Raw genomic sequence first — 27960 nt, 5'->3', positions numbered from 1 at the left:
AAAGTAGTTTGACTTATACAGAAAAGGTGATTTCAACCAAAAAACAAAAAACAAAGTGTCTTAATGCTTGTACCCATTTATTTATGTATTTCCTAACGCAATATTTTAACAAAACCGAGTATCATACACTTTATAATTTTTGTTCTCCATGTGGTTTGCTACGTCAATTGTTAAATCTCAGTTGGCCTTAAAACTAGGATATATTTTCATAAATATCAACTTCACTCACGTGTTTTCCTGCTCTATGACTGGAAACGTTCACTTTGCTGGTAGCATTTTTTTTTGTATTCCTGTGACTGTGTATCTATCAGCCAATGCATTACTATATGCTAAGGATAAGTATAAGCTGTATGTGCAACAAAAAAAAACACGATAAAGCAAACAAATCAAAACATACATGTTCTGATTGCTAAGAAAAATTTAAGCTCGATTATTTTTTGTTCAAATCGTCGATTTCCATTGGCAACATAGTATAGAATTATGTTGAGTTAAAACGCAGAACAAATTCAGCCGCAATGTTGAAGAAGCAATATGAAAGGCTAATCACACAATTTGTCACATCTAGCGTTTACGCTCGTCTCTTTCACTCCATCGCTGTCTCTCTTTCTCTAATCAACTTGTATAAACATGATTTGTTTCGTTCCCGTCGCTATCATTTGATTATCTCATTGTATTATTTTTTTGTATGCAATTTCTACCATTTGCTGTTTCTGTTTTGTATTACCATAATTTTAACACTATTTTTTGCTAGTTTCAGTCCTTCGCTTAACGTCTGTCACATTATTACATTGCCCTAGAAGTGTATGCTTTTTGTGTGTCTGCATCATTTGAAGTTCCTTGTGTTCACGTTGTTTTACATTATTAACTAACTCTTATTTGTTGTTTTTAGGCTACAGTCATGTTATATAGCTATTTACACAATTGATCTTACTGGCTAGAGTGTAGACTAAAAGATAACTGATCTGATCTGGCGGTTGTTGGTAGATTAGTAATTGTTCTGCAAGTTTTAAGGAGAGTAACTTCAGCTGGTTTCTGATATCGTTTCATAGCTAGAGAATCAATCATAGTTTTTCTAAAATTGGGCGAAACAACAAACATCTTTAGAGTATATTGGAATATTTTTTTTTTCTTTCTGCTGCCGATGTAATTTGGATTTTGACGATTGAGTAATGATCTGGTTGGTATTTCCATGTTTCTGTATCCTATTGTAGTCCATAAGTTCTCCTTTTTTGTTTGCTGATTATTGTTACATTATTGGTTAGCATCCGCATTTAAATTTACGCAATGAAGCGGCGGTTAGCTATAATTTGTTCGATATTCAATCGAATATCCTCTCCGGTCGTATCGTATATGCTGCACTAGCGAGAAGAACAGGTTGCCAGTGGTGAACTTGAACTTTTTTGCAGTTTCAGGCTCAAAGCTTACTATGATGTTGCACTGATAGAATGATAACGTAAGGATAAGCGGAAAATATTTGGATAACGTTGGCCTTAGTTTTCTTAGCCACTGTTTGAGTATGACAAAAAATATCTCAAGAATTAATTCAGATAACCTGTTCTTCTGCTTGTTTGTTCTCTGCTGTATTATCTAAATTGTTCTGCTTAGATACGTATTTACAATTGAATTCACATTTACTGTCATACGAAGATTTATTGTTTAGTAGCTGTCTTATGGTAAAGGGTTATTATCGTCAGATTGATCTTCATTTCGAACGGGTTATTGGTATGGCGATTATACGACACTATCTTGAAATCACTCTATGCGGTATGGCAACCATCAAACATAAAACAAAATCAAATAATGAATGAGCAGTTTTATCGTCTCTTCAAGATAATGGAGCTGTCGGCAGCCTGTGAATGTTGAAAATCTCTCACTGGAAAAAGACGTAAATTAACGTCAACCCCAGTAAAAGTTTATCACCAAAACACCCGAAAACTATAAAAACGGGCTGTAGGAATGATTCTATAACCAATATATGGAAGAATCTGTGTAAGTTTCTACAAAATTCCTCAGATCCAGCACATATACCCAGAAAACTTGGTCACCGGAAATTACAAAAATCTTTCGGGGCACCACTGATGCTGATTTGAAAGAAGATAAGTTACTAAATCTTTTGGCGGTAAACTGTGGAAATTGCATACAAATTTAGAAAGTTACAAGATTTTAAATTTGTAGGTGTCTAGGAATTGCATCGAGTACGTAGGTACGTTACGTAATATAATAATTTAATAGTACACCCCCACCTTGTATAAAAAGTAGTGTTATCAAAAGTTGCCTTCCAACGAGTTCTGAAGTATCACTGACTTCTATCACTATTGACAACAAGGTTTTTACCCATCGAGCACATAACGGATAAAATAAGATAACAGTTCTTCGAAAAAGGCTATGGGAACCCTTAAAATATCCCGGTATGGGTGTACACTTCATACGAAGCGTAAATCTTTATTTGTATTCTGCCGTAGATAGTTCGCAGCACCTTTCGTTCGAAAATTCGAAGGACGTTCAAGTCTTTCGCGAGAAACGTTGATGTCTCGACTCCGTTGAGTACTACCGATTTTCCAGGGTTAAGTACAGCGTCAACTTCGTGCGTCGTCACACTCGATTCTATCTAAGTGTCTTTCGAGGTGAAAAGTAAGCACGATTTCCAGCCTGGATGCAACCCTGAATCTCTTTGCAGGTGCTATTGTCGGCGCTAATCAGTGACGAATGAGTGTTATGATATCAAAGTCATTCGCGATAGCCCAGAGTTGAACTACATTGTGAAAGTCATGCCTTTTGTGTCGATGCCCGCCCTCCAGATTGCACCATGAAATCCGTTGTCTTGTATGATCTGCCATAGCTGTTCTCGGTAGAATGTATCATATGAAGATGTGATGTATAGGCACGTTCTAATAGCGAAATTTCTGTAAGATCTACTTACTTACTTCCCTGGTGAAACATCCCTCAGGATTTCACCAGCGTCACAATCAAGTTTGTTAATCGATAATTCATCGTAAACGCCGATAGCGATACCGTCTGTTATCGTTATCGACGATGACGCTTACGTCTTCAGACATTATCATCATTGTCAAAGACGATAGCTACTGGACGGTATCAAATCAATAACGTTTGTTTATTACCAACCACTGCAATACCATCTTTTGCTTCATTAGATCTATCATTTAGATGCATTTCAAATGCAAATATGACAATGCTACTTACCTTCCTATTCGAATTTGTCCATCAAAAGGCGCCTCATAAGTTAAAACTGAGGCATTTATTTTCCTGATTAGAAGCGAAACATAAAAAAATAAGGAAAAGTTTCTTCCTGTTGCCTAGTGATGTTTCGTCTCCAACCCTCCGAAGTGAAAAAATCACAGGAGGGTTGTGTGCAAAGCCACGACCGCAAGGTTGAAGTAGAATACTTTTACAAGGAAGATAACCCGGCTGTTTGCGTGTCAGTCATTTTGAAATCGGATTGGTTTCGTATATACCGCTTGTTAAGCACAGTATCAACAAATCGTAATAAACATCACACTGCTGTGTATTTTCAGCAGCATAAAACCTCAGTTGCGGTTTATTAATAACCATTCATTATGCTCTTCCAAAAACATTTAGTAGCCTTGAAAAAGGTCGATTGCTGCAATTGCAATTTTCATTCAATTATTGCATACATGCTTTATGGTCAGATATATCCGCTGCAACTGCTACGCTAATCGTAGCCATGCCACAGTTGTGGCCGCTATACGCTGCCATTGGTATCCGCTGTCCCTGCATCAACTAGTGCGCCATCCATTGCTCCGCCGCTATCCGCTATCGCTGGTATCCACTGCACTGCTACTGCTAAGGGATGACTGCTGTTGTCGCTGTCTAGAACTATTATAAACGGCTTCGGCTGAAACAGGCTTTTATGTAGGCCAAACAGCATATTTTCAATTGCAAGGTATATGATTCTGTCGACTGTGCTTGGGAAGCAATCATGTAACGACCAATCAGAGGTCGAATTTTGCGTTTTGACAAGGCTTGACTATTTTCAATAGTACAATAGTTTGAATAATAAAATTACAATCATCTTCATTTGGGATGAATCTTAGAAGATTTTCCAATCTACTGCTGCAAGAACGAAGGAAATCCATCGAATACTAACCGATTTATTAGCATTTGAAATTGGACATATTTTTAACTTTTTTCGGTTTTAGATTTTCATTTTACATCCCTATGTAGCCGAACTTCCTGAGAGAAGTATTCTACTTCAAAACGTTTCCTCACCCCGTGCCTGCTTTTTGATCGTCGTTGCACCATTCGCTACCACCAGACAAAACTGATCGCCGATATCGGTAATGTTTGAAGACGCTATGGTCATCGTCAATAACGATACCATACGTTATCGGTAACGGCGATGACGATTATCGACGATTATCTGTCGTATTAACAACCTTGGTCACAATGTTACGCAAACGCACATCTCCAGTTTCTTGAGTGTCCTATATTTCCAAGATCTTGCTCCACTTGGGTCAACCACCTAGTTCGTTGCGCGCTTCTACGTCTTGTACCGGCCGGATTCGAGACGAACACTATTTTTGCGGGATTGTTGTCCGGCATTCTTACAGCATGTTCCGCATGTTGTTTCTGGATACTTGGCTCACCGTAGAGTTGTGACAGCTTGTGGTTCATTCTTCGCCTCCATACGCCATCCTCACATATTCCTCTAAGATGGTTCTAAGCACATGTCGTTCGAAAACGGCTAGTGCTTGCAAATTCTACTCGAGCATTGGTCATGTCTCGTACCCATAGAGCATTTCCGGTCTTATGTGCGTCTTGTACATGGTGCACTTGGTACGGGAGCGGAGTTTGCCAGACCTCAACGTCTTGTAGGCACGACTCTCAACTACAATACGTCTGCGGATTTCTCCGCTGCAGTTGTTGTCTGATGTTACCAATGATCCGAGGCACAGAAATTCGCCAACCACTTCGAACTCATCCCCATCGAACACTACACTACTTCCTTTGCGAGCCCTAACGCGCTCGATTCTTGACATACTCGGTCTTCGACGTATTCACCTTCTATTCAACCTTTTCTGCTTCACGTTTCAGCTTGGTGTACTGTTCAGCCAGTACCCTTCAATCTTTACACAGCACTGTACACCATCCATCGTGGCCTTAATCAGTCTTGTTAATTTTCCAATGAAGCCATTTTCGTCCATAACTGGTCGGCGTGTGACCAGACCGAACCAAGTGCCATTTTTTAAAAATCGAGTTTTTATCACCAGTGGATGTTAAAATTGATAATCTATCTTTCATGAAAAAACGAAATCATTTGAACAGTTTATAATGGTATTATAACAAAATTTCTCTGCAGCAGCCTGCAGGAAATATACGGGGTGGTTAAACTTTGATCGCCAATTACTCGAAATAATGTTTCTGGCGCATGGTTCGGTCTGGTCGCACGGCGACCAACTTTCCATAGCACTACACGGTCGATAGTGTAGTAGGCTGCCTCAAAATCAATAAATAGGTGGTGCGTGGTGACTTGGTATTCGCGATACTTTTGGAGGATTTTCCGCAGCGTAAAGATTTGATCCGTTGTCGATCGCCTATCCACCAAATTGGCTTGAAAACATCCCACAAACCTTCGTGCTAACGACGAGACACGGCAAAGGATGATCTGGGAGAACACAATGTAGGCTGCGATTAGAATCGTGATCGCTCGGTAATTCTCACATTCCAACTTGTCGCCCTTCTTGTATATTGGGTATATTCTTCCCTCCTTCTACTCTTCCGGTAGCTGTTCTGTATTCCAGATCCTATTTGTAGTGCTGCTTCCACCTGTCGATCACCTCACGTTCATCCGTCAAGATTCCTCCATCTTTGACCCGAAACGCGCTTATTTCATTGTAGAATCTACGTGTTTCTTGAGGACGATACATCTGCTCCATTTCCTCACACTCCAGCTCTTCCAGGCGGCGCTTTTTCTCCCGAAAGAGATGGCTCTGCTGTCTTAGTTTCTGTTTGTATCAGCTCAAGTTATGACGGGTCCTTCGCTGCAGTATCAATTCCCACAATGCTTTTTTCTCGTCTAGCATTGTTTGACACTTCTCGTCGAACCAGCCGTTTTGTCGATTCCTCTCGACGACTCCAACAGCACCTTCCGCTGCTTTCACAGTACTCTGTAAACTTCTGTAAGATCTGTCGAAATAAAAATATCTGGTCCATGGTGACACGGGCTCCCATAAACCTGCTTGGTACTGACCCACAAATTTCCTGATTAGGGGCGATAGACGACGAAACAGGATTTGTGAGAGTATTTTGTAGGCGACATTAATAAGCGAAATGCCGCGGTAGTTGTGGCGCTCCAGCTTGTCACTCTTTTGTGGATGGGGCAGACGACTCGTTCCTTCCACTCGTCTGGCAGCTTTTCCCAAATCCTGGAAATAAACCAGTGCAGTGCACTAGCCAGCGCACCTTTGCCATAGTTAAAGAGCTCGCTCGGCAGTCCGTCTTTGCCGGCGGCTTTGTTGTTCTTCTGCTTCCCGATCTCACAACAAACATCATGAACATCTCGTAGATCAGTTTCTGTTCCGCTGGCTTCTGTGAGCCATCCCAAGACAGCTCAGAACCTCTGCGAAACTGGTTAACCTTCTCTTAGAACTTCTGCGTATCGCTGTTACGTCTTAGCCTTGTTCTTCCTAGTTGACTTTCCAGGTATATCGCCCAGGTCCTGTTCTTCTCATTCATTGCTGCCCCACATTCCACACCATATCAGTAGTTTCTGCCGGTTAGTGTCTCCACTCATAGCGTCACCGTTGTGGTCTCCATGATAGCCGTGCGGATCCGGCACCAGCTGTCCTGGATTTGGTTTTGGGTTTGCTTGTACGTTGGTTAGATGGTTTTGTAAATGTCTTTGCGGAGGAAAAAGGTACTTCGGGTTCCGGTCCTCGGGAAGCTCATCGCATCGGGAAGTCATCGAATTGCTGGCCGTTGTGATTCGTCTCGATATGCCGGCTGTGAAGGTAGATTGCCCATACTGAGCAGGAGTAACTAACAAACAATGCTCAATAAAGAAGAGCAGTAGTAAGCGAAGAAGGAAAGGTGAAAGCGCGGTTCAAGAATTACTACCTATTGAATTTGGATGTATTATCCAGGATGGTTCCATTTGAAATTTCGCAAGAAAAAGTGTAAATATCTAAACTGAATTTCATTATGTATAAACATGAAGTAACATGTTTATCATCTTTTGTGCATTAAAAACAACTAGTTAATACCTCTATTTTCTTATAATAAAACAAATGAATCATCGTTTCAGTTTCCTTTAATGGGCCACCGTTTCCTTATTTGGACCACAACAATTTCCTAATTTGGGCCAGGTCTAAATAATACATCTCTTTAACCGTAGCTGCCGCTGATGAAACTAACTCTGGCTTACGCACTGAGAGTTCTGGATCTGGGTCAACTGTAGACTGCACCCGTTCTTTCGTAATAGGGAATCCTTTACGTGCCATCCGAATTATCCAGCCAACAATTGAATCCTCTTCCGCGGCAGTCAATGCAGATTGTTTACCTTTTCGTGGTTTTCCTGACCACTTGCTGCTTGCACGGAACATTACGGTGGATCGTGGAACATTGGAGCGCCTGCAAGCTCCTCTAGTCGAAACACCACTTTTTATTACTTGAAGACACTCAGTAACAGCTGCTTCATTATATTTTTTACCAATTTTCAGCGTTTTTCCCATTTTAGCAGCAATTTTGTACAATAACACGATCATAACAAATTTATGATAACTTTGATTCGCGGCGTTATTTCGATGATAGCTCTTGTTCGGAATGAAGCATGCCGGAATAAGGAAAACAGTATTATTTCCACCCTTAATTGGGCCACTATTTTTTTCAATATTTCAAGTGCTTTTCTAGTAAAATTTATTGCTCGTCTTTTAAAGACACTATTATCCTACCCGTTCATCGAAAATCTGATAATTTTCGCTCGGAAAGTGTGATGTCAGTACAGCCAGTACAGAACCATGGCAAACCAGGTAGCTGTTTTTAAAAGACATTTTTCGCAGCTTTATTGAAGTATATTATAGTAAAGTCTGTTGCGATATTTCTAATGAAGAACATTATTAAAGTTGTCAAAGCATAAATCAAAATAAGTATATTTATAATGTGTCATTTGGTGTAAGAAGTTCAGGTGGTCCACTAAAGGAAGTGGTCTATATTAAGCAGATCTACCCTAAATTGGTTTATAAACAACTTTATAAACGTAAAAACTGCGGGAGTGGACAAAACACAAATAAACGCGAATAGATTTTGATTTAAATTTAAAATTTTTGAGCAAGATGACTTCATCCAATGTGTTCATTTATGAAGCGATTCACAACTTAAAACGCTTAAAACACACGAATTTGAGATTTACATTTGCCTAACTAGTAAGGAAACCTAAACAAACACGAAAACAGATTTTTGCTGTCGCTAAGTGATACTTCATCTTCAACCCTTCAAGGCAAAAAAACGCTTCCCCACTCCATGCCTTTTTGTTGACCAAGTTCTATACATCATATAATAAACAAAGATAAAACCCTGCATATAAAAAGGCAGAGTTATCATTTTGATGTTTGATTACTTCGTGATCAAACTGTTGTTCCATTTTCACGCACCATGCGTTGCAAACAAGAAATAGTACAATCCCAAGGATAGTTACTATGGTTACAGTATTATTGACATGTTACCAAGGTTGCATATTCAATTGTAGGGTACTTTTTCGCCGCGTGCCTTAGCTTGCTCCACAAGTACAATTTAGAGGAATACTGTATGACAAACTTATCGTCACTTGTTGTAATATTATGATATTCACCACGAATATTGGTTGAATATTCCACTGAGCTCTCACATTTTAGGCATAAGAGTTAGAGCATTGCACTATTCAACAAACTTGTAGCATTACTGGACTGCAAGTTTTTCGTACATCATGTTTCAAAATTGTACTTGTGAAGCAAGCTATCGGCACGCGGCCGATTAAATTGAATTGACACTTCAAAATTGAATATGTATGTTACCTAGCAACAACCTAACAGAATCGGTGGTTTGTTCAACCACTCCAATTTATTTCGAAACCTATTTCTACGGCTTATTAGATTTCAAATAAAATATCACAATGTTTAAAAAAAAGTAACTCCTTTGTTGCAGCTAGACCTCGTGAAAATCACTAGTGCCATGTATGTTTCATCTTCTCTGACATCAAATGATTGAAATTTTACTCATTGAAAAGTAACAAGTAGGGTATCGAAAGTCTTCGGCAATGGTTTTCTTCGGCATGAGAATGCTGCAGAAAACCAGCCTAAGAAAAATACTGCGGAAGACGTTCGATACTTTACCTATGCATAGTTGAAAAAATCAAATGAACACACCGCAAATACTTCTGTACCGATGTTAAAAAATTTCATACATGCACCACATCCTAGAGTGATCAAAATAATGTCAAAAAATCGACAAACTTGAGAGCACTGACTCCCTAGAGGGCAGTACGCGTCACCTACTGCAGTTGATACTTTTCCATCTCCAGCAGGTGCCCATACAGCTGGTCCTGATCGGTTGACATTCCAATCACTGCCCATCCGAAAATGGCACCGACACTTCGAGCTATTGACAGTGTATTCCAGATGCTTAGTACTTTGTTCGTTTCCTGTTGAAATACAGAAGAAGTAAAAAAAAAACGAAAGGTGAAATATCCGTCATTAACGCTTCGTCGAGTTTGGTTCGGTATGCTGCACTCACCAGCTCTTCCTCCCACACCGTCACATTCGAGGCAGACAGGTAAAGGCGTTCGTCCATCGAACCAGCCGATAGACTGAGGATGATCGTTGCTGCATAGGTCATGATGATTATCACCGACCGGAAGGAAACGTTGTTGTTGCTGCTGTTGTTATTATCCCCAGCACTGGACAGGCTGAAGTGCGCTATATCCATCCTGAAAGCAACATCCCACACGGGAAAAAGAACATTACGCAACCGAAATCAATGGCACTACTGAATGCTACAACATGGAAGTCGAATTAGCTGATGACATGAAATGAATTCCGGAGAGAGATAGAGAGGGGTTGGAATTTGATTTCGTTTAGAAAAAATAGGACCACCCCCAAACCTTACCTATCAAATATTGAAACCATGCAGACGATAGCCAAGCAGTAGAATGTGTTGGCGTACACTTCCGCGAATGCCGAATAGTGCCGAATGGATGCTTCGACCCAGTCGTACGGCCGGGTTGTACAGATCAGTAGCAGGTGGGCCAGCGCGAGTCCTCCAAGCAGACCATGGCAGACGGACGCAATGTGCAACCAGATTCGTTGCACTGCACATGACAGATGCACCGCTGTGCTTATTGTGTGGCTGTCAGTGAGTAGCACAAAATGAAACAATTAAAAATATGCACTGGATAGGCTTTCACGTCGAAAACAAAATAAAGATATCAATTCCACTGACCGGGTTCATACAAAACTTGGTTTACGCTGTACCTACTTACTTATTGCTCCCAGGATCACCACCCACTCGGTTCTTAGGATTATAAGAGTGATGATGCTGTGAATGGTGATGATGATTGTGGTGGTAAGTATTGTCTACTGGTCTATATCCGCTGGCCGTCTGTATGTACATCTTGTCGATCCTGGTCGGAGCCCCTTCCGTCGTGGGTGAAACGACAGGCGTGAAGGGATTGTAAATTTCGCCATGGTAGTTGCCCGTGTCGCTTCCTGGCAATAGGTAACATAAATGAGATGTATTATTATTTGATTTGATTGAGATTGTAGAAAAAAGACCAGTTTTTTTAATTAATTTGGTTTGACAACCAAGTTTTTCTTATAACCATCTTATGACCAACCAAACAGAATTAAGGGATTTTAAACAATCATTTGTTGTAGTTGTAGAGAGGGGGATGATAATTTTCAGATCTTAAATTTTTCACCCCGACACAGACAACATAAATCAATTTAGTTCAGTTACCGATTTTTTTCAACAAAAGTGAAAAACAGGAAATGGAATCGTAATGGGCTAAAAATAGCCGAAAACTAAAATAAATATTCGTAAATTCTCTAAAAAGTTTTTCCTCTTGCGGTTATAAGGCGTCTTCAGATAAATAGAATTTATTTCCACTTGACCTGTTTAATATTTTTTTTTTTTCATATTTTTCTTCCAATAGAGCAGTACATTCTTTACTACAAGCTTGAAGGAAATTGAACCCTAATTGGATACGCGGTGTGAAGTTTAGTGGGCATTACGGAAAGTCCCCACTTCACGCAGCCAAAACCACTTGAGACATTGTTGCACAACGTATTTCTGCTTGGACATAACACAACCATTTTTGTTTCGATTGCAGTCCAAAAATTACGTCGTCTTTGCTTTGAACCGTTCAGTTTGCTTTACTTATACTTTTGCGGCGACAGACCGATTATCGTTTCAGTGCCGAATCCAGAATATGTTGCCAACCATTTTATGTGGTCTGATAATCAGTTGAATTGTTTTGTGTGTCAAGACTTGCTAAATAAATAAATAAATTCTGATACGCCATATTTGCCATAAAAAATGTTACATGCTTGGCATTTTTGACATATTTGACATTTTTTGACATTTTTGGCGTTTCTGACATTTTGATGATTCAAATGGTGAGTTGACAACCTGGAATCAATGGCGCGTTATCAATATTTCGGCGGTAGAGGAAATGCTTCGCCAACCCGAGCGTCTGTTCACCAAGATACTCCGGCTCAAAACAGCGTTTGCCTCAGTTCGGGATGTGGCCAAAAAGAAGGGTCATCTCTTAGTATCGTCTATCGTTTCAAGATAAGATTAGTTCTAAGAACATATAAAAAGCAGAAAAAGCCGATGCGGAATAAAAAACAAGCCACATCCGTCAAATCAAGAGCGCGGAAATTGTATGAACAACTGCTTTGTGGAAAATTGGTGTGCGCAATAATGAACAACCCAAGCAGCACTTGCAACATGTTTTCGAATGAGACTACTCAATATTTGTTGTTTTAAAACTTTTTTAACGGTGCAAGAAATTTTTCGGTTACTCTGAAGAAATATAAAAGAATTTAGCAACATTTTGTTATTTACGTGTATCATTCTCGTAACTGAAAACTAGAAATTGCTCAATAGTTATCTGCAATCTATTGCCAACTGCATATTTCATGATGCTTCTAAATAACGATAATGTCACATGATGTTGCATATTGTTGTTTTACAAACGTTTTCTTCTAAGGGAAGCAAACTAGTAATGAAAATGTATAGCAACATTTTGTTGAACCATATATTTGCTAAAATTACCACACAGTAAACAGCCATCTCTAACATAAACGAATGATAAATGATTATTGTTGGAAATATGGTTTTGTTACTCTATATTCCGCATGATTAACACTGCGAATCCATTGAGCAAGGTTTGCTGAACTATCGTTTCTCAAAACATTGTTTATAATTTGGCGAGTTTGAATCATAAAATTTCTTTTACAACACTTTATAAAAGGCGCGTGAATAATTACGAAGTAAAAACATTTTTTGCACGGTAAATTTTGAATCGCAGGTAGAATAACGTGCTTATCAGAAGCGTCAGTAGAGAAAAAGTTCGATATATTTGAGGTTTTTTATAATGTATGTAGTTATATTATACTTCGCGACACCATCACCGAAGAGTAATGACAGTAAAGGTAAACAAACTTAACTTTATTTCTCCTTTCTTTTCTTCCTCTATACTGCAGCGGCTATCGATGCAGATGATGATTCACATAGCACTGTAAGTTGCATATTGGCTCCACCTCCTGCGCCTTTTCGGTTATTTACAAGTTGAATAAAAGTAACGGATGCGATTTATTACAATCTTTGAATGCTGCATTGAGAGTTGCATTTGCTTCATTGCAACAATGCGTGTTGCTTGGGAATGAGACCTATGTCAAGTTTGACTATAAAACACTTCCGGGTGATCAGTACTACACGGTTGGGGATGGCCAGACTGTTGACAAGGCGGAGACATCAATTTTTACAGAGAAGCTCGGTAAAATGCAATGGTTTGGTAAGCCATATGTGAGTGTGGCATTTTTAACAACAGATAAAATGAATACCGCTATTTACGTTCGAGAATGTCTCAACGGGTGTCTGCTGCCCATGATCTGTTAACATGACCACCCAGTACTATTTTGGCCAAATTTGGCATCAGTGACACGGTGGCCTGGCACATATCCAACGAAGTTAATTTTGTACCAAAAGAGATGAATCGGCCAATCCGCCCCAGGCAAGGCCAATCGAGACTTTTTGGGCTCTTACCAAGTCATATTTGAGAAAACATGTAAAGCCAGCAGATTCCATCCAAAATTCGCAAAAGACTGAAAAAAAGTGACCAAGGTCATTGCTAATCGGTCTGTGCTGAAGCTGATGGGCAGTCTTTAATCGAAAATTCGATAATTGGCCTACGATTGACTCGAACCAAATTTTGAGAAAACAAAAAGCGAAATAGAAATTTAGTTTGCTCCTGAATTGCGTATATACCATTATCTAAAATCGTGCTTAGGGGCCATCCACATACCACGTGGACAGGTTTTTAACGATTCTGACTCCCCCCCCTCCCCCTCCGTGGTCAATTGACCATATAAATTCTGACTATAGTATCGCTCTAATACTCGTCATTCGAAAGCTCAAACTATCCCCTTTAGTATTCTACCAAAATTGAAATGTTCTATCGGGGGGTCTAGAACAATTTGTTTTCGAACATATATTTGTAACTGAAAAGCTAGTGAAATGTGAATAAATAATATGTTTCAGGAATATAAAAAGTCATCAGGGTTCTCTGATCGTACTGAAATATTTAGGGTTATTTTTATTTATATAACAAAACGAAGCTTTTTTTCCACAACATTTATTTGACACGGCACACTAAAATAAACAAAGCTTTACATAATATCAGATTTTTTGAAAAGGGTAAGATGGGGTAAAAAAGACGCGAAAATTTGGAGTCGGAAATCAGCTGAAAACATATAAAATGTGAGTTGCTGTCGTGGTTACGTTATAGGATATTTGCAGTTTTCGTCTCTTTTTTGCTTGTCAACAATATATCTGTATCAAAGCTCTATGTTTCATAGAGCAACTCAAAAGCTTTCATTTGATGTTATTAAAAAATGCGCCGTTTTAGTAACGACCGAGAAAAGTCCATTATTCATACATGTTTTAAATCATTATTTAAACCCATTGTGCTAGGAGCGCAACTCCGTTTTGTATCGATGGCCCCCAATCGAGCTTTAATTTCCAGGGTTTGTTCATCCATGAAATAGTTTGTACATATAAGTTTTTTGGGAAAGGAGTTAGTGGGGTAAAAAGCAGAACTGAATCCCGCTCTCTGTTGAGGGCTCGGGACAGAAATTTTCGTGGGGTCTCTTTTCTCAAAAAAATAGTTTAAATGATTCAACGCTTCGCTGGAAGGTGCCGAGCAAAACAAAAAAAAAGGTCTCCAACCTGTATTCAACGTTTGGCCTAGGACCAGAGAGGCCCCTCGTGTCGAAAGGCCCGGGGCATTTGCCCCCCTTAAATCCGGACCTGGTGGAATGGCATTCTCAACCCTAATGTGGTGCTGCTAAAATCATAATGTTGCTATAAGTTTGAGTAGAATGCATCGATTTTTCTGCAATTTGGTATGCTTTTGTACCATTAAGAATGTTTGAAGTACTGGCTACTAGAGATGGTTAGGTTTGGCTTTGTTCAAACCCGTACCCGACCTGTACCCGAATTTTTTTTGGTTGAAACCCGAACCCGAAACGTTTTTTTTTTTTCGATCAAACCCGAACCAGAAAATTTAATTTTCGGGAAACCCGAACCCGACCCGAACCTGAAGCTGTGAAACCCGAGCCCGACCCGAACCCGAGATGTTTTTTGGAGGTCAATCTTTTAAACCAATTTGAGGCTACCTTGAAGCTTTGAGTCTCGAATGGTATTAAAATGTTAGTGATTTTTACAATTGCATGAAATTAGACATCATTATCCTCTAAATATGCTTATTTGATGAAGTCGGGTTTCGGGTTTTCAAACCCAAACCCGACATTTTCAAACTCGAACCCGACCCGAACTCGAATTTTTTTTCCACCAAACCCGAATCCAACCCGTACCCGACCCTTTTGAAATTTTTCAAACTCGAAACCCGACCATCTCTACTGGCTACACAAGGCTTTGTGACCTATGTTAAGTTACTTTAAGCCTGGATCCATACAACAAAAATCAACAGGTTACTATGAAGGTTACTTGATAAGAAATTTGCCTCTGATATTGTGTAAAAATAATGCGAAGCGAGTATCAACAACAAAAATTTAAGATTTGATTGGTTTTAACGGTCTTTCCTAACCGAAATTGGAACATACGAGGACTGACTTGTAAGACAAGCATCGTACCTCGAAACCAGCTGGGATGTTATAGAGCTATAGCCTGCTATATCCAGCATTTTAAATGTAGGTACAAAATGGAGTTGCGCTCCTTGTGCAACAGGTTCAAATGATGGTCTAAACCTTGTTATGAAAAAATCGATTTTTTTGAATACATCCAATAAAAGCTCTTGAGTTGATTTATAAAACGTATTGTTTAATTTAAAACCTATCTTTGATGACAAAAGAAAAAAACTCGAAAAATCACCATGTTTATGAAGAAAAGTGTAAATATCTAATTATGTAACCTCGACAGCAACTTTCAATAACCGACATTCTATATTTTCATAGGATATAATTACCATATCAATTTTCAGAGAAATCGATTAATCGTACAAAAAGTTATAGCTTTTTTTGTCTTTTCAGCAGTTTTTGGACTCAAAATTTTCGAGTCTTTTTTACCCCACTTTACCCTTTTCGAAAAATGTAAGATCATGCCAAATATTGTTTTATTATATGAAAAAACCAAACACTATCTGATCGGGCCCCCAGCCCTTAAATCCCTTGATAAGTATACATAGTTCCCATTCCACCAGCTTTTCAATTACAAAAAATGTCTGAAAAAAAATTGTTCCGGATCCGCCGATAGAACATTTCAATTTTAGTAGCATATTAAAGGGGACACCTTGAGCTTTCGAATGATGAGTATAAGAGCGATACTAACTTTTTTCGGATAAGTTTCTTCTACCAGAGACACCGTGGCAACAGTTGTACTGCGAATACATTGACATAGAATGAAATCAGAATATGTATCATATACCGACACTATATTTCTCACGTCGAGTGTATTAGTGACTGCTACTTATGGAGCAGTGCAAGCAGCAAACAACAACTTGTGAACTCACTAGATTTAAATAGCTATAATACTCGATCGATTTATCTCGATGGATTTGGTCATTAAAAAGCACCATTGAATGATTTGCAAAAAAACGAAATAAAATTCTGTTCACAACTTGTTTGTTTGTCGACTGTAGCGGTTAATTTTGTAGATTTATCGGCTTAATCAGTCCGTGTATAGAAGCAAATACAATTTTTTTTTAATCCGACAGTTTCGGTGACTTTATTTCAAAATCGTTTTTGCTTCTATACACGGACTGATTAAGCCGATAAATCTACAGAATCTGTTCACAACATTTTGTAATCATTTCACCGCAAAACTAGCAGAACCCTCCATTCCACAAAGCCACAAAAGCATTGCCGATTTTTTATGGCAACACTTGTAAATTGGAATAATTATTATTTGTCATCCTGTGCAGGCGCTTTTTTTTCAAGCGACGGAGAAATTTCTCACTCGCTCGTATGATTTCCATGTACGTGCGACGAGACTAGACACATCACATACAATTTGCAGGTTGCCCTTTCGCTTCTCTTTCGGTTCGGATTACGACGCGCAAGGCGATGTCACGTCGCTTTACGAAATGAGCGAGAAACCAGTGCAGTACATACTTGATACCTGGGAGGGAGAAACGGATACGAAACTGTGTGAGTGTCAAAATGAATCAGAATGAGCTGTCATTGACTGTCGATTTGAACCAAGGAGAAAAATGCATTTTTTTTGTTATGAGTATTGTTATAACTGAAAGGTAAAAAATATTCATCGCCAACGGATTTTGTATTTATTGTCGTTTTACAAAATATTCTGGTTTATGTTTACGTAAAATAATAAATTTCATAAGCTTTCAGCAAAAACTGTAAAATTCTGTATTCCTGATGTTACTGAAAACTTCGTTTGAGTCATGCATGCGTTACAGCAAGAAGATAGTTACACGCTGTCAAAAAACGACGCATGTGCGTATTCTCTGTTTTAAGTGTAGTATTCGTTTCTCCCTCCCAGCCTGATACCCATAATGGCGGTGCGTGCTTGCTGCTATTCAGGGTAATCCATGAAAAAGAAAGAGTATCTTGAAAGCGTGTGTGCAGAAGACTTGAGAAATGTAGCATATGTCTCGTTCTCAAGCAGGAAGAAGGAGAAAGGTTTTGCTTTTCGCTCGCTTTGCAATGCTGCTTGATACCAGTTGAAATTGTTTAAGTGTAGTAGTTTGGGGCTGCCAAATACACGCTAGAGCATTAATTACGTTATGCCCAACACGCAATCATTGTACTGGTTTCAAATCACATCAACAATTGCGCTAAAAACAAACAATTTTGTACTGGTCTTACACCATCCAACTTTTGCGTGTATGTTCATAAAGTTCGCCTCGCAGTAAGCCTATTTGGGAACACAGACACCCTACTAGGCTTAATCGTAATCGTTCGTAAATCAACTCTGCGTGCCTAACAAAGATACAGAAACCCTGTCAATAGGATCCGCTTCACTTCTGCCAGTCGATCATACAAAACCCTGAACAGAAGTCTATATACAACCCGAATTCGCGTAGCTTCTAGAGGTTTCCTAATTCAAAACGTAAGGAGAATGGATTGCCATTCAACATGTTGTTGTCAAATAGTGAAGCGTCCACGAATACGTGTGTCCACGTTTGCACCTGGTTTAAAATTCAATTCTGGTGTTCCTCAAGGCAGTATTCTTGGGCCGCCGCTTTTTTCTTTGTGCATCAATGATGTTACAAAAGTCATACCACCTGGGACACGATTATTGTACGCAGATGATTCTGAAATATTCCAAATTATTGAGAACCATGATTATTGTTGTAGACTTCAAATGTTACTCGATTCGTTCAACGACGGGTGCCTACGCAATAATAACAGATAGTGAGCATTTCCCAATGTACCGTGATCAGCTTCCAGCGCAAAAAACAACCGTTTTTGTTTGACTATCGTATTGCTGACGCTTCTTTACATCTTAGGGACGTTGCACGGGAATGGCATCGCTTTCAGCTACCATACATTTGACGCGTTACCAACATTACTGGCACTGGCACCCGAAAAATGGGCAGTTTACCCTTATCTTATGTTGATTCGGGCAAACCGGCTAAATGTTGACTGCAATTATTAATAGCATATCAGACAGTTTTGAGCATCTTCTTAAGGTTTTCACATGGTATGTAATATTCTAAGTGATATTTAGTACATTAATTGGGTGATATTTAGTACATTAATTGGGAAATAGATGTTCGTAACGCTTGAAGGCTACCATACCATTCCCTTTGGGACGTTGTCACTGATTTGAATGTTTTGTTGGACATTACCTGAATGACACTAGGTAGTATTATTCTGTGATTATCAACAAAGTCAATCATCAACTTAGTTTAATATTCAGAGTTAGAAAGAAGTTTTATGCTCCTAACACTTTGCACATACTCTACTGCTCACTGCCTACGTTGTTAAGCATGCGTACTACAATTTTTGGACAGGGGAAAGGGTGATAAAATTGAGCCCTTGAGCCATTTCTCAATTTTCTCCATAATTAAATACCAAACCATGGCCACTAATGGCCAAATCAAATATAATATTTTTTGAAGTTTTCTTGAGATTTTTAAAAAGAGTTTTTCGGGAATAAAATGGACGCGTGTGAGTGAAATGAACATAGAGAGGTGTTAATATGAACAACTTGGGCGTGGATGGACTTTTTACCATTGCCATGGGCTGTGCTTTTTAACAGTGAAAATTACAAGATGCTCGTTTGTTTTCTGGTAAGTGCAGAGATTTTTTTTTTTTTTTTGGCATATGGCCGGCGTGCAACCAGACCGAGCCAAGCGCCAAACACACAATGTGTTTGGTGTTTGAGTAATTAGCATTTGAAGTTTGACCACCCATAAATTAATCGTGTTTGAACATATCATTAACTCAATGCTAACACGTAATGAATAAGGCTAAATGAATGTCCTCTTATCATAAATACACGAAAAATAGCAATAATTGATAAAATATTTGGATTTTATTTTAGACACCTATGCACTCAGTTCACTCTGGTCGAACAAAAATTTTAAAAAATGGTCTTCAGTTCGGGCTGGTCAAACCTATTTACTACAACATATCAACTTGACTATAAAACAAGCTATTTTTTCTTACTAGTCGAACGTAATACATAGATATCAACGCTGCTTTATCTCTCAGTCTAATCTGTATCAAAAATTATACAGTTGATAGACAAGCAAAGCTTCATTTCTGTTGCTCTAGTTCCTGGTGCCAAAGCGCACCAAGTGCTAAGTGTTAAGATAGTATCAATATGAGATACTCTGGTATTTTGAAGCGGGTATTGTCTAATTTTATTGATTTACCGTATATTAATCCAGTCCTGACGTTTGTCACAAGAAAAAATCACAGGAGGGTTGTGTGCAAAGCCACGACCGCAAGGATGAAGTAGAATACTTTTACAAGAAAACCCGGCTGCTTGCGTGTCAGTCATTTTTTAATTTGTTGTTCAATTCAATATCGGATAAGATACCGTTCACATCTTGGCGTTATCACCGACAGTGCGAATAAAGTATTCTTTGTAATAAAATAAACAGTGAAAAGCTGACTCAACACTCAAAACTAGACGGCTCATGTGTTGCCAAAATGAGTCAACTTTTCATTGAATGCATTTACTAGTGCCCGCTATCGCACAGACACTGCATTTCACTGAAGTGCCTCATTGCATCAGCTGCTATCGATCTAAACCCGCTGCAACTGCTACGCTATCCGTAGCCATGCTAATGTTTTAGCCGTTATACGCTGCTATTGGTATCCGCTGTCCCTGCATCAGCTGGCCCAACTGCTATCGATGCTGAGATCCGCTGCAACTAGTGCACTATCCATTGCCATGCCACAGCTGTGGCCACTATCCGCCTGGTATGCACTGCACTGCTACTGCTGCTGCTAAGGGAAGACTGCTGTTGTCGCTGTCTAGAACTATTATGAGCGGCTTCGACTGAAACAGGCTCTTATATAGGGGTGAAAAACCTATCGATAGTAGTAGGAAATCATCGATAACTATCGATAGCCATTTCAGTCGATATTTCCCATCCTTACTCTTATACAGACATATAGCAAATTTAAAATTGCAAGGTCTATGATTCTGTCGACCGTGCTTGGGAAGCAATCATATTAACGACTAATCAGATCAGTCAAATTTCGCGCTTCAACAAGGATTGACCATTCTCAATAATATAGTTACTTGTCATGATTTGGACTTGATAATTTTTGAATTTTGATTATGCGAAAAATTAACTTTTATGCTGATAATGAAAGCTTTTCGGATGTTGTGCTCATGACTGAAGGAAAAGAAGGAAATTCAGTACGTTCTGAGACACGGAGATGAAGCCAAATATATATGTTCCAAATTTCTGTGCGTTAATTGATTTAAGAGAAAATATTAACTCTCCAATTAGGTTTGTGGAACAATTTGTTGTTTAATTCAATGTTTGATAAGATGCCGATCACATCTTTGCGTTATCACTGGCAGTGCGAATAAAGTATTCGTTGGGGGAAAATAAACACTGGAAAGCTTTCCAGAACGTTCTTTTCATTGGATGCAGGCACACTAGCCTGCTATCGCTCAGAGACAGCTGAGCATTTCACTAAAATGCCACACTGCATCAGTTGGCCCTGCTTTTATAGATTCTGATACCAACGTCAACCGCTGCGCTATCCCCGTTGCCACAGTAGTGGACGCTTCCGTTGCCATTGGTATCCGCTGCCCAGCATCACTTGGTCCTGCTATCGATGCTGAGACGCGCTCCGCTATCCGTTGCCATACCACAGCTATGGTCGTTGTCCGCTGCACTGCTACTGCTGCTGTATCCACTGGTGCTGCTGAGGGAGGACTGCTGTTTTTGCAGTCTAGAATTATAATGAGCGGCTTCGGGTGAAACAGGCTCTTATATAGGCCAAATAACACATTTCAAATGGCAAGGTCTATGATTCTGTCGACCGTGCTTGGCAAGCAATCATATAACGACCAATCAGAGGTCGAATTTTTCGTTTTGACAAGGCTTGACTAATTTCAATAGAACAATAGTTTGAATAATAAAATTACAATTATCTTCATTTCAGAAGAATCTTAGAAGATTTTCCAATCTATTGCTGCAAGAACGAAAAAAAAAATCCATCGAATACTAACCGATTTATTAGCATTTAAAATTGAACATATTTTTCACTTTTTTCGCTTTTAAATTTTCATTTCACATCCCTATGAAGCCAAACTTCCTGAGAGAAGTATTCTACTTCAAAAATCTAATGTTATTTGAAAAATATCAAATGAAAATAAAATGAACTCGGTTCGGTCTGGCTCAACAAGATCTTGAAAAAAAGTGATATGCCCATTGAAACGAAATTCGGCTCTACGAAAACCACCTGGCTGTTTATTTATCTAATTCTGATAACAGTCGTATTAACGAGCTGTCCGAAGCGGAGAAATCATTTACTGGTTAAAATAGATCGCAAAGTTTGCTTTTAAATCACAAACAATCAGTTTCTTTAGATGCATTGTCTGTGTTTACGGTTCACTCTGGTCAAACGCAATTTCGTTCTTTTTATAAAGTGCTACAGAGATTTTTTATTATAACACGCCTATGAACTGTTCAAATGATTTCATTCTTTAATGGAACATAGATTATCAGTTTGCACATCCCCTGGTGCTAATAACTCAATTTTAAAGAAAATGGCGCTTGGCTCGGTCTGGTCGCTCGCCGACCATATTTGTGAATATTTTCTGTGTTTTTCTACAGTATGAAGTTGTATAAAGAACTTTTTTTCTCATACCAAAAGACAAATTCTGCAAAGCAAGAGAAAGTAATATAGAGCGCAGTCAATATCATATGAAATACTGTTTCAAATGCATGAGTAATAAATAAATTGAAATTGGCAAGGTGATTTTTTTTTAAATAACTTTGTTTTATGAATGTTACAGCTTGTTTTTTACTAGATCGGGGGGATGTGTCATCTAATGCAGCGGTGCTCAACCTTTTCTTATCTGCGTACCCCTTGGCTATATTTTCCAAACCAATTGTACTCTCTGGATTGTAATGTTCTCGCAGAGTGGGAGAGGAGTGATGGTAGATTTTGTTATGGTAGTCTAGTTCAGGTTTAAATGGAACTATGGTTTGTTTATTTGCTACAGTCGTATTTTAAGAGCAAGTTTGAACAACAAATGAAGTATTATTTCAATTGGCTCCGTAAAACATTAATTCGTTTTGTGCCGTGTCAAATAAATGTTGTGTGAACAAAAATATATGAAGTATTATAAAGAAAACTTGCTTTGTTCGCCAATACCGATTTTTCTGTCGTGTACCCCCTGAAGGTTTTCGCGTACCTGTGGGGCACGCATACCCCAGGTTGAGAACCGCTGATATAATGCTACTTTGTTTTTTCAGAAAGAGTTGAGATTTTGTGATCGAATACTACAAAGAATGAGGGGGGTTTGTAAATCATGACAAAAATGTTACGTCATTCAAGTATTCTCCCTAAATTCAATCTAAAAACAAAACTCATCGCATCAATTTAATCACCTGCATTGTTGAATACATCGTGCACTGTATGGATTCAAACTCAATCGATCAGAGTGTGCGGTCAGAGCCGTAGCTAGTCCGTTTTGCGTGGAAGGTGGCAGAGAATTTTTATTAAATAAAACGTTTTTTGTAGAGAAAGCAGTTCAAAACCGCTATTTGCTCAACAAAAAAAGCACCTAACGGAGTACCCAGGTACCCATCAATTTAAATCCTGGTAAGTTTTGCAGTTTTCCTCCTTTTACGATAGTTTGAACACCAAAAGATTTATAAAATCATCTTTTTTCAAAAAGGCGTCAGCGCTGTCTCGTAAGAATTTTCTTATTACCGAAAATACGGTTTTCCGGGTATTTGTTTCCGGCTATATGTTACGACAAAAAAAAACAAACTGCTAATGTGCGTATCGTTGACCATTGCACAATGGTCCAGAAACCAAATTTAAGGGAAAATTTGGATCTAGAGCTCTATAGCAACATTTTAGAGAAAAACTTTCTTCTACAAAGTTGTTACATATCATAAAGCGCTTATTGAAAAATTATTAAAAATTAGGGTGACCAACATTTTCGAAGCAATCAAGTATCTAACTTTTTTATCTTTGTAGATAGAAGAAATATTTGTTCTACAATGTTATAGCTCCATTTATTTTGAGTAACTTTGCAAAAAAAAGTTTTTCTCTATCTTTGAAAACAACCGATTTATATTGAAAAAAACACATTTTGCGCTCTAACTTTTTTATTTCAAGTTTCAACTCAAAACTGTCTTTGAACGACTTTTAAAGCTTTCTAAGATAAACAATTTACAATGCTGATATCGTAAATATCTCAATTTTACTCAAAGTTATTAATATTTTTCATCAAAAAATATGCGTTTTTCATTTGTATGTCATTCATTTTGGGGCAAACATAAAAAATTTCTCTTGGTCTCATTTTGAAGGGCATACTTGACTCTATAAATGGAGGAATTTTTAAAAATATGTTATTTTTTAATTTTGAGTAAATTCGATTTGAAAACAAGACGAAAACTTCAATTATTTTATACATTATGCATATAAAATCACCCAGATTTATTTTTTGGTATTTTTTCTTATAACTAGAAGTAATTACCTTCAATTTGACCCAAAAATATCGAAAATCGATCAACTGGTCTAAAAGTTATGATTTTTTTTTAAATAAAATACATCAAATATAGCCGATTTTTATGGTCACCCTATTTCGGAGCTGGTCCCCTTAACAACCCAACGAAACAATACGGGTTTGATTATTTTCAACATTGATGCATCCCTGCGATTTTGAGCACAATTGAAGCACTTTGCGTGACCAACTTCGAAATAGGGTTACCATGAAAAACGACTGTGTTGGATGTATTTGATTTTTTTTTAAATTCATAACTTTTGAAGCAGTTGATCGATTTTCAACCTTTTTGAATCAAATTAAAGGTAATTATTCCTAGTTATGAGAAAAAATACCAAAAAAATGAATTTGGGTGTTTTTAAATGCATAATGTATAAAATTATTGAAATTTTTGTCTTGTTTTTAAATTGAAATTACTCAAATTAAAAAAATAACATATTTTTAAAAATTCCTCCATTCATAGAGTCAAGTATGCCCTTCAAAATGAGACTAAGAGATATTTTTTATGTTTGCCCCAAAAAGAATGACATACAAATGAAAAACGCATATTTTTTGATGAAAAATATTAATAACTTTGAGTAAAATTGAGATATTTACGATGTCAGCATTGCAAATTGTTTCTCTTAAAAAGCTCTAAAAGTCGTTTAAAGACAGTTTTGAGATGAAACTTGAAATAAAAAAATAGAGTGCAAAATGTGTTTTTTCAATATAAATCGGTTGTTTTTAAAAATAGAGAAAAAATTTTTTTTACAAAGTTACTCAAAATAAATGGAGCTATAACATTGTAGAACAAATTTTTCTTCTATCTACAAAGATTAAAAAGTTAAATACTTGATTGCTTCGAAAATGTTAGTCACCCTAATTTTTGATAATTTTTCAATAAGCGCTTTATGATATGTAACAACTTTGTAGAAGAAAGTTTTTCTATAAAATGTTGCTGTAGAGCTCTAGACCCAAATTTCTGGTTTCTGAACCATTGTGCATTGTGCATTCTTGCTTGAGTATTAGATTGGTTAATGAATCCTATATGGTTTGCATGGTATATGTGCAGCAAGCCTTGCAAAGCGTCTCCGTGATACTCAATTCTGGTAAACACAAAACCTTCACGTTTTAGTCAACACATGTTCAATACGTTTCCATCTTGACAATCAAGGAAAAATCAGTTTTCGTTCAGTTACCATTGTTATGAACTTTGCAAAATATTTTCAGTCGTCATCGCACATATTTTTCTTGTGTCATTTGCGAAGGAGTCGACAATACTATGAAGCAAGCAGCGTACAAAAGAAACCCTTTGTCTACAGTTGTTTAATCATCTCTAATAGAAGGAACAAAAATAATTGCATCAAGTCTATAACAAGGGCATCCCATGAGCAACCATATACACAAATCTCAGCAACTTTCATTCAAGCAAGGAAAATAAATCACTTGACCTTTGATTTTTTTGTACGTGGTTTGCAGTTTTCCTCCCAGGATCGAAACATACTCCACTGGATGAAATCATCCCACACGCCGCCAACACGGGTTTTCCACTGAGGAAGCAAATTTTATTTAATTATTTTATAATATTTAATTATGAAAAAATCAATCAAGAGAATTGATTTCCACGAAAGTGAGTGTTTTTATCATAATGATTATGAAATCCCTCGCCGACGCTCAATTTAATCTGTGCTGAGAAAAGTCTACGTTCTTCGGTGTTTGCACGTCACGTTAAATCCACGACCTTCGGTAATCATGACCTTTGTATTGCCATGCCACCGCCGAGGTGATAGAACGAGCCAAAGCGAGACAGAGAGAGAGAGAGAGAGAGAGAGAGAGAGAGAGAGAGCATGAACTGCCCAAAGCATCGAATGATATTTTATACCTCCAATCGATGCGATTCACCACAGTCACAGAGAGGTTATTTCGTTTTGGATTTAGTTCAGGGTAAAGGCAACAACAAACCGGTGCCAAAAGCAAGTTCATCCCACGTACCGAATGACGTAATTGCCGCTTAACGGTACCGGGAGTCCAATGATGACGATGACACGATGACGGTTTTGTTGCTTATGCTTCCCTCCCTCGCAGCAGGTGATTGGGGAACAGAAAACCGACGCCGAATCCTTCTGAACGAGCGACTTATTGAACTTATTCCAGTAAACACAAGTTTTATTTATTCTTGTATTCTCTCGAGAGCACCCTGTTGGGGAAATTCAATTCGACGCGACTATTTTCCAGAGAATATAAAAATATCCAAATTTTCCCAGAATTGCGGTTGGCGTTGTTGAGCTATTCACAGGAAAAAGGTTGCAAATTGGAGGGTTGGTCCCAAGTTCGCAAGAAAGATGTAACTAAGATGCAAGAAAGCAGCTCAAAATAAAATGTTTAGAAAGTCAAACGCACACACAAGAAAGATTTTCAGCAGGACGTAATTGCATAGACAAAAGTACGTGTAAGTAATGTAACCAAATGTCCAGTTGAATTGGGACGATACAATTTAGGCCAATATCGATCGACCACGATGTCGTGCATGTACACATCCTGCTTTATCGTATTAACTAACCTGTAGTTTACACGCAACTACTTCACCACCTATAATACTATAGCTATATAGACATCATATCGATTAGCAATAACTTGTCACAAATGCCTTCGACACGGTAGCGCACAAAAACTGGCAGCACTTTCGCACCCCCTGAACTGTGTGATTTCTAAAAATAAACACTCTTCTTCGCAATGGAAGATCGAAAGAGTCTAAATTGAGCATCTTCACCCCCCAGACACTAACCTCCAGTTTTTGCCGCGTTCTGCTGTTGATGCTTCCGCTCCCGCTGGGATTTGGTTTTCCGATGTACCCGCCTGTCCTCCAGATTCTCCGGTATCTCCAGATCACCGGAAAGGGACGCATCGTTGAAGTCGGAGCACTGTTTCAAGTACCGCATCAGCGTTTCGTTGGCTTGTCGTACTTCCATCTCCCCAGCAGCAATGATCTTCCGCTCCCGTCGCCTACGGGATTCAGATTTACTGCGCTTTCTGCGTGGGCTTTTCTCCAGGCTGCTCCTGCTACGGGCGCTTCTCTGGGCTGGACTTTTCTGCGGATCGGACAGTGATTGCACCTTTAGCTGGCGGTCCATGTAACCGAGAATGCCCTTTTGCAGCTTGTCATCCGTACCACCGGGAACGGCTAGCTCAATAGGCGCACCCTCCACGGGCTGATCGGAAGCAGTTTGGTTATCAGTTGCATCATCGTTATTGTTGTTGTTGTTATTATTGTTATTATTGTTGGTGGTTTTCGTGCTGGCATTCGTTGTCGTACTGCCACTGTCCGCATTTTCATCAGCACGCGAGCGGCCCCTCACGGAAGGTGTTCTATTTTTAGCCAGTTCATCGAGTTCCTCCCTTGAGTTGCTAGGGGTTTGCTCTAGCTCGACTCGACTGTGGTGACCACTTCTACTGGATATTCTACGGGAACTAGATCCAGATCGCGAACTTCGATGTTTGCCCTTTACGTGCACACGGGCTTGCTCCATTTTCGTGCGATATCCTTACAGCTGTCCTAACAAAACATGATATAGAAAATTTTCACTTCACAAATTTCCACTAATAGCTCTCAATTTTCTATGGAATAACACTTTGATTCACTAGCGAAAAATATAACACTCAACACTCATCCTACGGGTGTCAGTCATGGGCGTGAGTAAGGAGAAAAACCAAAGCGCACCTCACAACAAGTGAAGGCGGCAGCAGCAGAAATGGAAGCCCAGCACGGTTATTTTTCGCGGCTAGACCCAACCTGGCGTTACGTACTCCACGGAAACTTCTCACCAACTGCCAAAGCTCTAGAAAATGGTTTCACGACGAGGCTCTGTTCTCATATTCGCTAGAGCCCACTAGGATGCAAAACAGAAGAAAAAAAAACACTTCCAAACACACGCTTTTCGTTTGCTACGTTGCAAGTATTGCGTTTTCGTAAATGTTGTCCTGCGCAGTAGGCGCTTTCGAGGGTTAGTTGTTTTTTATCGATCCCACCAGTAAAGGGGGATGAAAATTCAC

General features: G+C 38.7%; 1 protein-coding gene across 2 annotated transcripts; it reads right to left on the bottom strand.

Moving 5' to 3' along the window:
• Positions 1-58: 58 nt before the first annotated feature.
• On the bottom strand, positions 59-27960 carry LOC129721260 (probable serine/threonine-protein kinase MARK-A). 2 transcript variants are annotated; one of them, XM_055673613.1, is made up of 6 exons: positions 27629-27960; positions 26696-27463; positions 10490-10715; positions 10117-10356; positions 9745-9937; positions 59-9652 (listed from the first exon to the last, which is right to left on the bottom strand). In XM_055673613.1, the coding sequence occupies exons 2-6, from the start codon at positions 27435-27437 to the stop codon at positions 9503-9505; spliced, it is 1551 nt and encodes a 516-aa protein (XP_055529588.1). In that variant the 5' UTR covers positions 27438-27463; positions 27629-27960; the 3' UTR covers positions 59-9502. The 2 variants fall into 2 exon arrangements, with proteins under 2 accessions (XP_055529588.1, XP_055529587.1); XM_055673612.1 differs by having other exon boundaries at positions 26696-27960.

The sequence above is a fragment of the Wyeomyia smithii genome, chromosome 2 (genome assembly GCF_029784165.1).
Source record: "Wyeomyia smithii strain HCP4-BCI-WySm-NY-G18 chromosome 2, ASM2978416v1, whole genome shotgun sequence".
NCBI classification, from domain to species: domain Eukaryota; kingdom Metazoa; phylum Arthropoda; class Insecta; order Diptera; family Culicidae; genus Wyeomyia; species Wyeomyia smithii.
This window is presented reverse-complemented; position numbering and strand designations above follow the sequence as displayed.

Bases quoted from the DNA above. Each gene is read 5' to 3' on its own strand.
- LOC129721260 (XM_055673612.1), bottom strand. From the start codon at position 27,437: ATGGAGCAAGCCCGTGTGCACGTAAAGGGCAAACATCGAAGTTCGCGA. The intron at 9,938-10,116 runs GTAAGGTTTGGG...TGTTGCTTTCAG, and splicing joins ATGGTTTCAATATTTGATAG to GATGGATATAGCGCACTTCA. The intron at 9,653-9,744 runs GTGAGTGCAGCA...GTATTTCAACAG, and splicing joins CGGTGTGGGAGGAAGAGCTG to GAAACGAACAAAGTACTAAG.